The following is a 14,672-nucleotide window of genomic DNA, read 5'->3' as shown; positions in this document are numbered from 1 at the left end:
GTGTAATTTAGGACCCTGCCCTAGATAAGTGAGTTAAGAAAATGGATGGATAGAGGAATAGTTTTTTTTTTTTTTTTTTTTTTTTACTGTAAAGCAGAGGCAGTAAATGAACTGCCAAATTTGAGATTTAAAGTCTACACCTATAGCTACTGTACAATATTGGTTATTTTAGATACAAGGGCACTAGAGTCCTTATTCTGATTCCTTTCCTGTGCTAACCATTGTCTCTCTGAAGTTGCATACCATCCCTGTGCCCATTGTAGGACAAACTGGGCATTTCCCATTCTGCTACACTGTTTAGTGGCACACCAACCCTGTAAAGACAACAGCTTTATCAGGGAAGCAGAAATCTGGCTTCAACTTCCTCCAGCTGGCATTCCAAATTATGTGACTTAACTCCAGTTCGTACCAGTCTCAGCCTGTACTTCCTCTGATAACAAAGGTGTAAATCTGAGTTAAACTCTAATTATTTTTGCTAAATATTGTTAAATAAATGCTTCCAGAAAAATCAGTACACATAAACAGACATATGAATCTTGATCAATGAATGAGGAGGACAGGTGGATCTTCAGGTCTGAAATGCAATACCATGTGATTTGTATTTCCTGTTTATAATATGCACTGATTTTAAATAGATACATTTTTCTTGATCACTGTTACAAAAAACAAAGGGTAGGAAACACATATAAAAAATATATAATGTTTTGGATGGAGCATTCCTTTAACATGTTCAACAGCATAAGTTGGATGTCCCAGTAAACAAAAATATATAGCAGACATTGCAAAGGACCATTTTAGAGAAGGCATAAAAATAGTCGGAAACATCAAGTTTGTACACTAAAACCATTTTATATATATATATACAGTAATCCCTCCTCCATCGCGGGGGTTGCGTTCCAGAGCCACCCACGAAATAAGAAAATCCGCGAAGTAGAAACCATATGTTTATATGGTTATTTTTATATTGTCATGCTTGGGTCACAGATTTGCGCAGAAACACAGGAGGTTGTAGAGAGACAGGAACGTTATTCAAACACTGCAAACAAACATTTGTCTCTTTTTCAAAAGTTTAAACTGTGCTCCATGACAAGACAGAGATGACAGTTCAGTCTCACAATTAAAAGAATGCAAACATATCTTCCTCTTCAAAGGAGCAAACAAATCAATAGGACTGTTTGGCTTTTAAGTATGCGAAGCACCGCGGCACAAAGCTGTTGAAGGCGGCAGCTCACACCCCCTCCATCAGGAGCAGAGAGAGAGAGAGAAAGAGACAGATAAAAAAAATCAATACGTGCCCTTCGTGCTTTTAAGTATGCGAAGCACCGTGCAGCATGTCGCTTCACGAAGCAGCTGCACAGAAGGTAGCCAACGTGAAGATAATCTTTCAGCATTTTTAGACGAGCGTCCGTATCGTCTAGGTGTGCGAACAGCCCCCCTGCTCACACCCCCTACGTCAGGATCAGAGAAAGTCAGCGCAAGAGAGACAGAGAAAAGTAAGTTGGGTAGCTTCTCAGCCATCTGCCAATAGCGTCCCTTGTATGAAATCAACTGGGCAAAGCAACTGAGGAAGCATGTACCAGAAATTAAAAGACCCATTGTCTGCAGAAATCCGCGAACCAGCAAAAAAACCGCGATATATATTTAAATATGCTTACATATAAAATCTGCGATAGAGTGAAGCTGCGAAAGGCGAAGCGCGATATAGCGAGGGATCACTGTATATATATAGTGGTACCTTGGGATACAAGTGCCCCAAGGTATGAGTTTTTTGAGAATCGAGCTGTCACTAGGTCAATTTTTTTGCCTTGAGTTACGAGCCAAAATTCAAAATACAAGCCATCAAAGAGCATTCTGAGGAACTGATGATGGAGGAGTTGACAGAACTACAGACGCAGCAAGAGGTTATCTCTTAAAGTGAGATAAAGGAAGTGTTTGCAATGTGGGAAAAGTTTCGAACTTTAAAGAAAAGAAACACCCTGAAAAAGTTACAACTGATCGTGCAGTGGAGCTATTTAATGACACTTGCCTAACTCATAAAAGGGAGGATTAAACAAAGCTCCTTGGACAGGTTTCTATTGAAACGCCCTGAGAATGAAAGTGACGAAAGCGTGGCAAAAATAAAAAAACTAGTGGAGAAGAAAATTAAGTTAAGCAAAAGTGAAGTGAAAGAAAAAAAAATTACAATACGCTAATCGCCTTCGCCAACATCTGTTTATTTCTTTAGATTCTCTGTTATGTATTAGGTTTTATTTTGTTTGTATACAATATTTGTTCATTATAAATACATTTTTCTTATGTTGAAAACATTTAACAAAAAATTGGGGTGTTTTTTTGGGGGCTAGCACGAAGTAATCTCATTTCAATTAATTTCAATGGGGAAAATTGATTTGAGATACAAGCATTTTGACTTACGAGCTTGGTCACGGAACGAATTAAACTCATATCTCAAGGTATCACTGTATATATATTGTCACAGGTGGCTGGGGGTGGTACCCAGCTGGGATACCCTGGAGGAGGGCTTATGCCTCCCCCAGACCACGTGGGGGTGACCGCCCTGGTGGCTTTAGGGACCACGGGAACTGAGCTTAGAAGCTCAACCCTATAGGGGCCCGTGGTCCCCGCTAGGGGAGGCCCAAATGCCTTTGAAGCCCTGGCACTCAGCACTTCCGCCACACCCGGAAGTGCTGGGGGGAAGAAGACCAGTGACACCCGGAGTGCTTCCGGGTGCGCAGCCGGTACTTCTGCCACACTGGGGAGTGCCGGCTGAGGATTGTCGGGAGGCACCTGGAGCACATCCGGGTGATTATAAAAGGGGCCGCCTCCCTCCATTCGATGGCTGGAGTCGGGAGCTTAGGAAGACAAGGTCTTGGAGGAGAAAAGGAGGCGGCCTGAAGAGTGAGGAATTTGTGAGGCCTGGACTTTTGGGGGAGTTTAGGGGGTTGTGTGTGCACTGTAAATAATGGACTTTGTAAATAAACATATTGTGGGTGAACCACCGATGTCCGTCTGTCTGTGTCCGTGCTGCTTTCCACAATATATATATATATATATCTCGTTACGTTAATAGGATTGAAACAAACCAGAAGTGAAAACACAATTTTCCTTCTGTAATTGTTGTTTTTCTTAGTGTTGTTTGAGAATTGGTCTCTAATAGCATAAAAAATAGTCAGAAACATCATGTCAGTACACCACAGTTGTTTTATACATACAGCGGTACCTGTGGTTCACGAACACAATCTGTTCCTGAACCAATTTGTTCGTAGTCCAAAGCAATTGTTCCCATAAAAATGTACCGTCTTTTTCCGAAAATAAGACACTGTCTTACTTTCTTTTTTGGTCCAAAATACGCACTAGGGCTTATTTTCGGGGGAGGACAAAAATAAAAGTATATTTATATATTTTTATTTAATATTTATTTATTTTACACAGAATACAGAAATTAAAATTGATTCAATTACAGTCATGTCATCTTCTTCTGGAACATCGTCATAAATCAAGATTTACACCCCTGGAGTCTTCCACAATTCCCTTTTTGTACTCGACGGAATAGCTCTTTCGTTTTGTACTCATTTTAACTGCGGTTAAAAATTATTCACTTTATAAAAAATAAAATTACGTATGAGGAAATAATCAGACTTACAAGACTGAAATGAACAAACACTGTATCTGCACTGTCGCTCAATGTAGACTGCTGCCTTAACGAACAATTATTTATAGTGTGCGCCAACGACGCGTTCCGTCGCATTCCGCATATGCATGCCCCCCCTCCACCCCCTCCCCACCTCATTCGACCATACTCTGCGATACGCGCGACGCAGTACAACACAGCAGAGCAGAGCGGACACAATATTTATGTATTCATGCTGCCTTATGTTGTATTTTTAAGATAAATTCCAAGAATTAATTTGAAACGAACTGTAGAGGTAAACAATGAATTTCTCAGAATATTTTATTTCAAACATTTCTCTGAAATACGAGTATTAGGGAAGCTAAACATACTTAATAAATCAACAGCATTTTTTAACGAATTCTTTTTTTCACATTATTTTAACTAGGGCTTATTTTCGGGGGAGGGCTTATATTACAAAAAGTTCCGAAAATCTCGATAGGGCTTATTTTCGGGGGATGTCTTAATTTCGGAAAAAGACGGTATTGAAATGTAATTAATTGGTTTCCAAGCCCACCTAACCCTATTTTTTTCATCATTTTTTGTTTTTTTATAGTAAAAAATCTGAAAAAAGACATTAGATAAAAAGCCTTAATAATGCAAAATAATAAAAATAAAGAAATGCGTGGATTTTCAGAGTGATAGACGAGCATCGGCTTCACTCTTAAGTCCTCGCTGGCATTCGCACACAACAAAAGGGTGAGCCTGTCCTTCATTGATTTGTGGTCAAGCAATGCCTTCTCCTTCTGTGTGATGTATGTCCTCTTCTTCCAAAACAAGCCTGTGTTGTCACAAATAAACACTTGACTTGGACGATACCCTTCCTCATCCACAAACTTGCCGAATGTTTTCACAAACTCTTTTGCAGATGCCTTGTCTGAACTCACAGCCTCACCATGCCTCACCACGCTATGAATGCCACTTGAAATTTTCAAACCACCCCCTACTTGCTTTAAACTCTTCAAGTTCAACACTTGTACTGGGGGTCTTATCCTTCAAATCACTGTACAATTGTCTTGCTTTCTCGCAGATCATTGCCAGTCATCTATCACCAGTCATCTGTTTTTCATTAATGTACAGTAAGAACTCGTATGTACAGTACTGTGCGCACGACTGACGGCGACCGAAAACATGATGCTTGGCTAGCGGGGATTTTGCTCATCAACCAAAATTTGTTCATTAACCACGGCAATTTTTTTACAAAATTTTTGGGCGTGAACCCATTTGTTTGTGAACAGGGCTGTTCATGACACGCAGACATGACTGTATATATCTCTTGCTACATTGATAGGACTGAAACAAACCAGAGGTGAAAACTTGATTTTCTTTCCGTAATTGTTGTTTTTCTTAGTGTTGTTTAAGCATTGTTCTCTAATGTGAATTTCCCATTGGGATTAATAAAGTATCTATCTATCTATCTATCTATCTATCTATCTATCTATCTATCTATCTATCTATCTATCTATCTATCTATCTATCTATCTATCTATCTATCTAATAGCATCTTTACTTCAAGTGGTCAAAGTATGGACATTTTTACAGTCAACTGTGCTGCTACAAAAGTTCTGCATGCCACACAGCATCACACTGAGTATAACCAAAATGGCAATACTCATTAAAAACCACACAGAACAGTAAAAAAAATTGTAAACAACATCAATTTAAGATTGAAAAAACATCAGGACAAAGTAATAACGCCTTTAGTTGGATACTAATGTATTTCTGGCTTATTACAGAAATAACAGTGAAAACAGTAAGAAATAGGGATAGAAATTTGTACACATAAAGACAAAAACAAACATAAAAGGTTAATTAAACACGTATTATTGAATGTTGATAAGACTGGCGGCCTTGTGAATAGCATAAATACTAGGCAGTCACTTCACACAGAGGGCTACAACACTTTACTTTGAGAAGTCTTACACCATTTTTGTTATTGATATTTGTGTTTTGGCCATTTTTATTGAGTCAGACCAGTGTTTATGGTTCAATCCCAAAACACCACTGCTAATACCACACAGAAAGTTTGCTTCCACACTGACTCAGTGCCTCACACTGAGTCGACTGCACCTTCAATTTCGTTGTTCCTTTGTAAAAGTGACAATGACAATAAAGATTTATCTATCTATATCTTGTAAATGGAGACTTTAGTTTCAGACACTGTGAGTTTTCTTTCTGTACTTTTATTTAATTTTTCCTTTCTCTACTATAGTACAAAGTGAATCATTGCCCTGACAAGTGTTTGATGAGTAAGGACAAGTAAAATATGACTGTGTTTTTTTATAATATTTTAATTCAGTTAAAAAAGGACACCTTACCTCCAGGTATCTCAGTCAGTTCATCAAGTGGAGGCACTGTGTCCAGCTTGCTGGCATATTTTTTAGCTGCTTGTCTTTGTGCATATCGGGCTTCAATTTCTTTTTTCGTCCTTGGAATTCGACATTTGAAGATGCAACATAAGGTGATTACTAAAGAAAAAAATGACACAGTTCTTCTTAATCAGTCCTTCATTTATTGGTAACTGACATACATAATTACATTTTTAAAACCAATTACTCTAACTCAGAGTTAAAGGGGGCTGATGGAGTATCCTGGCAGCACTAGATGCACGGTAGCGGTCAGCACTTGAGAGAACAACACGCCAGGCAATCAATTTTCATTTTTTACTTCATACAGTGCTGTAGTCAAGACTTCTTTGCCAAGTCCAAGAACATAACTAGTCAAGACCTAGTTTAATGAAGGGTCAAGAGCAAGTGAAGACCAAGACCGCATGATAGCAAACTGAGTCAAGACCAAGACACAAGAAATAAATTAGCTGATTCTCTGAAGAGTCAGTGATACGATACGCCTGCAGATTACCTTTAGACAACAGACCTGAGATGTGTCAAGCAGAAATACATTTTTTTAGATGATCATGTTGTGCTTTTGTTTGTAATAATCAAAAAAGCGATTCAAGTGAAACAAGTATGGCTTTAATAACTGGCATTACACTCAGTGCTCCCTAAAGATATATAATATGTGACCCCTACCCTCATGAAGCGTGTTGTGCTACAAAGAAGTAAAAGTCTAATTAAGCTGAATTGACATTTTAATTGTTAATTGATACAGGACTTTTCAAGCAAACTACCCCAATGGTAATAATGTCAGCCAGTCATTTTGTGAAATATTTATAGTGCAACAGGGACATTTCTGTAAGTACCTGTTAACTTTTTTTTCTGTCTGGTCAGCTATAGATAATAGCGAAAATTATGGTGTAACAAGCAGCTAACCTTGCTGCAAAAGCAAAATACAAACTGAAGAACTCTTTCAGAAATAAGTAAGGATGGAAATTCTTAAAATTGAAAAATGTTAGAGGTAAACGGTTTGCTAATTCCTTAGCCAAAGAAACCCTTTTTAAGTTGGTAAAGTGAGCAATTTTTTTAAAGTGATCAACAATCACCAAAATGATGAAATGCTCAGAGATCTGTGATAAAATCTGTACTAATGAATCCCCTGGGTGTCGATTAAACAGTAAAGAGTTTTATTAAACTGGCAAATCCTGTGTAGGTTTAGCCCAAATACAAACTTCACAGATATTTCTGAATATGATGGAACAGGTTGTGGCATGAAAAATATCTTTGGATAAGTTCTGTGGTTTGTTTTTATCCTAGGGTGTCCACACATTCTGGACTGGTCACCCCATGTCGAGTCTTCTTTTGTAAACTGCAGGGTGGCATAAAGTTTTTCAGTGGATGCAGATACATTAGCAGACTGTGGAAAGTTTGCTTTCCATTGGCATAGCCAAAAATATGCTCCGGAGGCAAAATATTTTCTGGAGATATGAGGGCTTGATGCAAGATGAGGCATATGCCTACCATTTTTGTCTCCATGTCTATTTAAGATTGCAAAATTAAATCTACTAAGAAAAACAACAACAGGCTTGTTTAGAATTCAATCATTTAGCCATTTAGGATAAATACATTTTTACAGGTTAATGAAAAAATCATAAATGATATAATTTTGCCATTTTTCTGTAGCTAGTTTAATAGCAAGTAATGCAGAGTCTCCTACATCAGAGTTTTGTTCAGTATAAGTTAATTAAACCAATTAATATTTTTGCTAAATCTGGAAGTGATATAATAAGAAGTAAATCTGCTTCCATCTACTGTAGTTTGCTAGGATTGACCATCTTTATTCCGCTTCTCTACTTCCTGTTCCAACAATGGATTTTTTGCAGTGCAGGAAGTAATAATAATAATTTATTTTTTTTATAGGCGCCTTTCAAGGCACACAAGGACACCTTACAGAGCACATTAATAACAACAGTCACAATATAAAATTAATAAAGTATTACAGTACAATAAAACCAGAATAAATACAATAATAAAATTAAATTTAAATTTTGTCAGCCAAAATTATCAGACAGAACAAGCTAGCTTAAAAAGATGTGTTTTAAGTTGAAATTTAAAGGTAGGAAGAGGGTCGATATTACGAATATCTTGTGGGAGGGAGTCCAACAGGTGAGGGGCTACTTGACTGAAAGCTCAAGCGAGCAAGAGGTATAATAAAATTGATACAGGAAGAAGATCTAAGGATATGAGAACGAATGGAGATGTGAAGAAGATCAGAAAGATAAGGAGGTGCCTGATTTTTGAAGGGTCTTGTAAGTAATAAGCAGAATCTTAAAATCAATGCGATATTTAATAGGGAGCCAGTGAAGCTAATGAAGGACAGGAGTAATGTGTTAAGTGGAAGGGGTTCTGGTAATAATATGAGCTGCAGCATTCTGAACCAATTGGAGTTTGTGAGGAAGACCAGAAAGGATAGAATTACAATAATCAATTACGACATGTAACCAGAGCATGAACAAGAATAGCAGTGCTGGTAGCTGAAAGTGATGGATATAAACGGCTGATATTACGTAGATGGAAATATGCAGATCGATTGACATAATTAATATGTATTGTTGAAAAGCATTACATAACAAACATTTCAGAATTGGATAAAGAATATAAAATGTTTTTGAAGTAAATTATTTTACAATAAACAAGGTACATTTGTTTACTTATATCAGTAAACTAACATTTTCAACTAATGTTTTTTTTTATATAACGATAGCTTGTTCTGTTACGACAGATGTTAGTGTATTATAATGCAGAATAAATAAGGTAAATTTTACATACTCTTATAAAATATATATCTTTTATCTATGTTTACCTAGTGACCGTTTATCTTCATATTGTTTTCAAAAGATTTTTCATGATTTTTGTATGAATTGTTATGTTCCTGCCATAAAATGCTTGGACGAAAAGCATTTAAACTTACTGTATGTTTCATATTGTTAGTCAGAAAAAAAAAAATTAATCACATTGCCATAATGTTGAGTTGCACATATTGACTCGGAGCAGGTCCATTTCCATTGAGAAGGGACCAGCTGTGCGGTTTCCTATGAGCATAACTCCCACATTTTAACTCCAAGACAAGCATTTGCTCTTTAAAAGGCAATTCCTGTGTCACTATGACACCAAAGTTGCTTCAGTAAAAAAGCCATAGCACCAGTCTTAAGGCAGCATGTTAAATGTATGTACTTATCAGATATAAAGTGCCAGCTACTAACAAAAATGTTGCCATGGCACATAAAACATTTGGTCCTGTATCTCTTTTGATTGTTTGGATCTGTTTTCTTCTCAATGTCTCATCGGTATGAAAGATGTTGAAACTCAGGCAAGGATGTTTTGTTTAAAATTTAAACACAGAGGTACACTACATAACCTCATTTTTTTGTGTTTTTACTATTGTTTAGGATAGTCAGAAGAGAGTTAACCCAACAGCGACACCACCCAAGTATGAAAAGGGCTAACTGAGGGGATTATTTTGGTATGTATAAGGTAATTCTTGTGTTAGGATATTCCCTACCAAAATACTTGAAGCATCTATTTCAACCAAAAACCAAAGTGAAGGATCAGGGTGGTGAAGAATGGTAGCATGGGTGAACAATTGTTTAAGATGGCCAAAGGTTTGCTGAGCTACTGGTGACATGTACAAAAAATATTCCATGTTTTCCACCTCAGAAAAACCTCTAAAACCACAAAAAAAGCTCTTTTTAATGAGTTCCTTGTCTCACAATTGTAAAAATGTCTGTGAAACAAATTTTAGTGTCAGTAACTCAAAACTGTATAGGAATCACAATTTGCTTGTTTCCCTTATTGCTAGTTGTCACTCTCTAATGCTATGATTAATGTGTATGATAAGACACTAAGAGGGACAATGATATTCAGATGGTAAACTCAAAAAATGTAATGGGGAAGGAAAGTTACATATGAGGAAAAAAAACTCGCTGGTGGGTGTCTTTGAAAAGGTTTCGTGGCAATGCGTGGAGTGAGTAAGGAGTGAAGAAGAAAAGGTTCCCAAATCCAGGAAATATTTAAATAGGCAATAACAGGTACTGATCTATAAACCTTCTAACATTTTATTTTTTAAAAGTACATATATATATTTTTGGTGCAAGTATATGATCTGTCCAGGTCTCGATGTATTGATTGTGATTGTCTGCTAATCTGATTTAGTGTCTGCCATCTGCTGAATGTAACTAATTTGTCTATCACTTATTAATTTAAGTAACCACTTAAAAACAATACAAAACAGATATGAATGAAGTGTTATAAACTCCAGTACATTGTACAGAGGGCAAGTGCTAATTGAACTTTACATCACAATGCACTTGTTATGTTTTTTCACCTTGAGCAATATGTGCAGTATTTATCTCTATAATTGCATTAGACCGAGGGCCTTCCAGCCTTAGGGCAGAGTTAATACAGTCGGCGTTCTCGAGGGGGAAATTAAGGTAACTAAGAGAAGACCTAAGGCCAGCAGAGGTACTTGAAAATAATGTTTAATCAGAACACGTACATCAGACACCAGCTGTAGAATTTACATTATTATTAGAAAATGCTTTTTACTTACACTTGGCATGTTTAGAATAGAATAATGTATTAAGACAAGTAAATAGAAATTGAGAAGAAGTAATTTTGGAAAACAATGCATACATTATTGAATTAGAAGAATTGTTCAGTATACGCAGTCTTCCCCTCACAATGTTCAAAGGAGCTTTCTTTTTGCTTTTGGGAAAATTTAATATGGATGTGAATGAAGACAGATATGCAGGATAATATATTTTCTGAGGGTATTCTTCTTATCATTCAATACCATCTGTCTTTATCATTACGCTCTGATCTAAACTTCATGGAACACCTCAGAGATGTCATGTTGTGAAACAACTGCCAGTGTTGCCATCTGGACTATCAGCTACTAAGGGAAAAGATAGCATGGCACATTACACCATATTCTCTCATAATATTATAATAAGCCCAGTCATTGAATCAGCCTTGGTGGGCCTTTCCACTTTCATATATTTATGTGGATGTGAAGGATGCTGTCACATAAAATATAACCATCTCCTAAAAATATGACATGCCAACTAAAGGATTTAACTCCCCCATATTCAATGAATGTGTAATGTTAGGCTCAACCTTTTTGTTATAAATAAATTCTTAATTAATTCCTATAATATGCAGGAGTGACACTAAAAGTGTCAAACTTGTTATACAATTTCCAAATCCTAGAAAAGAGAAACAGGCTACATTAAGTCAGGAATGAGTATAAAAGCACTGAAAAATACACTTGAAAGCTACAGAGTTGAATTACCTACAAATTTAAGTTGAAGCTTGTCAGGTTTTAATATAGCATGTACTTTAAATGGCATAAAAATAGTAGGGCACAGTTTAGATTTTTATCCATTTTGAAGTTATAACATTATTAAAATAGCAAGTAACGATCAGTAATGAGATGTTCAAGAGGAAATCATACTCTGCCTGTGCTTCAAGCCATGAAGGCAAATTTAGAGAAGATGTTCTGCTTTCACTTGTTCTTATGCTGTCAGTTTAATGAGCTCACAGAACAGAAACTCACTCTGCAAAATCTGTCATTATGAATTTGTATATTTAGAAAAATGAATGACTTTTAGAACTTATCAGTGTACTTTTCCAACTAGACTAAGATCTATGTTTCTTAATTGTAAATGTGAGGAAAGCGGCATTATAATTAAAGCATTCATGAACAAGAAAGACATCTTAAGACTAGGTTGAAACGTTTTCTGTAGCACTATATCTAAACTCAACATATGTAAATTATTAACTATTACATTGTTGTACTGTTATGTGGTAACAGCTTGTGTGGAAATTACTTCTTGGATTTCTACCTGCAAAGATCTCCTGTATCATTCAGAGTTGAAGGATATGTTTGGTATTTTTCAAGTCCAAGGTATTTCTCCATAAACACAATGTATGCATATGCCACACAAAATTGTATTCCAATGCTCAGCATTTTCTATATATTTAAAAAAATATCTTGACCACACTAATACTTTACAATGGATGTGATGGGGCATGAAGGACCACTTGAAAATAAAAGCCAACCTGATGTCCTGGGTCCTCCCTACATGGAATTTGAATGTGTGAGTTTTCTTGGGTTGCTACGGTTTCCTCCCACCATCCAAAGACATACAGGTTAGGTGAATTGGTGGTGCTAAATTGGCCCACGTATGTGGGTTTGGAGTGTTCACCTTGTAATGGACTGGCACCTTTGTTCAGGGTTTGTTCCTGTTTTGCTCCCTATACAGGCTCCATCATACCCCGTAACCCTGGTCTGCATAAAGGGGATTAGACAATGACACGACATATATATATATATATATATAATCTTTTATAAAAAAAAAATCTTGGTGGAATGGAGACCAGGGAGACGAGACGTGATCTTCTCGGAAGACACTTTAAAGACCCGCGAGATGAAAGAGATTGGCCACGGAGCGTCTCGCGGGGACCTTAAACGTGAGACTTGGTGCCAAGAGATTGAAAAATTTGACGTCCCGCGAGAGACACTTTAACGTCCCGCGAGACAAGGCAGTGAGACAACATTTAAAACAAGTTCATGGACATGTAACCAAGCAGTTGTTGGAATGCTTTTGTCAGACAGACATCATGTGCTCCCAGCTCTTAAAACAATGACAAGGAACAAGCAGAAAACGCAGCTTGTCAGCAGCAGGAAGCCAGCAGGTGATCCGACCGCTTCTCCTTAGCGTGTGTTCAGACATATCTCAGACATATATATATTTGAGAGTAAATCAATACTTATTTGCACTTTTGTGATAATTTTGTGAAACATGGTGTGTATGTGGTCATCAGTCAGTTTCTCACTGTTTTCTAGGTAAAAAACATATCTGCTATACTGTCTGTTTGTACCAGTGAAGAGTAGCACACAATCATCTTCTTTTTAAGGGTTGAAGGTGTACCAGTGGTTGGAATCCAAAGAAGGCTTTCTGCATAATATGGAGACAGTGCTTTACCATGGGGCAGTGTTGATAAATAGATTAAGAAGTTCAAAAATGGTATGACAAGTGTTAAGCATGAAAAAAAGTGGGACGCCTGTCCACCTCCACTACTGGTGCCAACATTGACCAAGGCCATATCATGATTCTGAATAACCGATGAGGATTTTGAACCCCGGTAAACCTTCAGGCCATAAAAGGTCACCACTGTTCTTTGATGCAAATAGACAGTAGAGCATCCATATTTACTCCTAGAAAAGAAGAAGAGAAACTGACTGATCAAAGACAAACCTTATTACTGTGACCACAGACACACCATGTTTCCGCAAGTGTGTGGGGAAAACTGTACAGCCAACCCAAATGAAATAATCACAGAAATGTGGACGATTATTGGCGTACCTTCATATTTTAGTTTTTTATATGAATCATGTTCTTAGATTGTACATGTTCATAATTCTGGCATCCTGTTTGGAAGGGGAAGTATAGAAATCTCATATTCCAGAATGGATGGATGAATGTGTGGAAATATAGATGGTTTTAATAAAGTATAGATAGATGGTATGTTAGGTAACAAATTGTGATAGTCCTCTAAGAAAAGCCAGTGTTAGTTTGCATGCATTTTTACAAACAGTGTTCTCTGTGAAAATATCCATCCATCCAACCCGCTATATCCTAACTGCAGGGTCACAGGAGTCTTCTGGAGCCAAACTGTGAAAATATTATTTTCATAATTAGAAACTTATAAGATAGAAAATAATATGCATATGTCAAAAGTGGGAAAAATGCTAAGGGAGTCTGAATTAGTGTAGGGCTCCCTACTTCAGAATGCTTATTAGAAATGTAATGATTTACTTCATGAGGTATTAGTGCATAATAAGCAAGAATAGTTGTGTCAGACATTTGAAATATTACAATGTGTGCTTCAATTTAAATGTTTAAAGTCCACATACTGTATTCTTTATTGTAATAGGAATTTTTCATTTTTCACCAACTGATAAAGGTCCATAGAAGGCTAAATCCCAAATTAAGAATCAAAAATATTTTTGTAATCGGTGACCTTGTAAACCATACACATGTGATTTTGTATGAAATTTGTCATTTTTAACCTTCTAGGAGTGGCTCTTAGAGAACTAGGACTACTGGTAAGGAATCAGATATCAAAAATATTATCATATTATTATTATTATCATAGGCGGCACGGTGGCGAAGTGGGTAGTGCTGCTGCCTCGCAGTTGGGAGACCGGGTCCTCCCTGCGTGGAGTTTGCATGTTCTCCCCTTGTCTGTGTGGGTTTCCTCCGGGCGCTCCGGTTTCCTCCCACAGTCCAAAGACATGCAGGTTAGGTGGATTGGCGATTCTAAATTGGCCCTAGTGTGTGCTTGGTGTGTGGGTGTGTTTGTGTGTGTTCTGCGGTGGGTTGGCACCCTGCCTGGGATTGGTTCCTGCCTTGTGCCCTGTGTTGGCTGGGATTGGCTCCAGCAGACCCCCGTGACCCTGTGTTCGGATTCAGCGGGTTGGAAAATGGATGGATGGATGATCAGCAACACTCCACATGCCAATATTACTGATCCCTACTTTTGGTCTAAAAACCAGGTATTTGTGACAAGAGGGACAAAAAACTAGGAGGGAACCCCAAAAAACTTGA

General features: G+C 37.3%; 1 protein-coding gene across 1 annotated transcript in view; it reads right to left on the bottom strand.

Moving 5' to 3' along the window:
- Window positions 1-14,672, bottom strand: part of tmie (transmembrane inner ear) — a 110,790-nt gene that overhangs the window by 31,681 nt on the left and 64,437 nt on the right. Inside the window, exon 3 of the mRNA XM_028803302.2 lies at window positions 5,986-6,135. Coding sequence (XP_028659135.2) covers window positions 5,986-6,135 — 150 coding nt within the window. The remainder of the gene's footprint in view (window positions 1-5,985; window positions 6,136-14,672) is intronic.

This window comes from Erpetoichthys calabaricus, chromosome 6, assembly GCF_900747795.2.
Source record: "Erpetoichthys calabaricus chromosome 6, fErpCal1.3, whole genome shotgun sequence".
NCBI lineage: Eukaryota > Metazoa > Chordata > Cladistia > Polypteriformes > Polypteridae > Erpetoichthys > Erpetoichthys calabaricus.
Note: the sequence above shows the minus strand (reverse complement) of the source record. Positions and strands in the feature narration are given on the sequence as shown.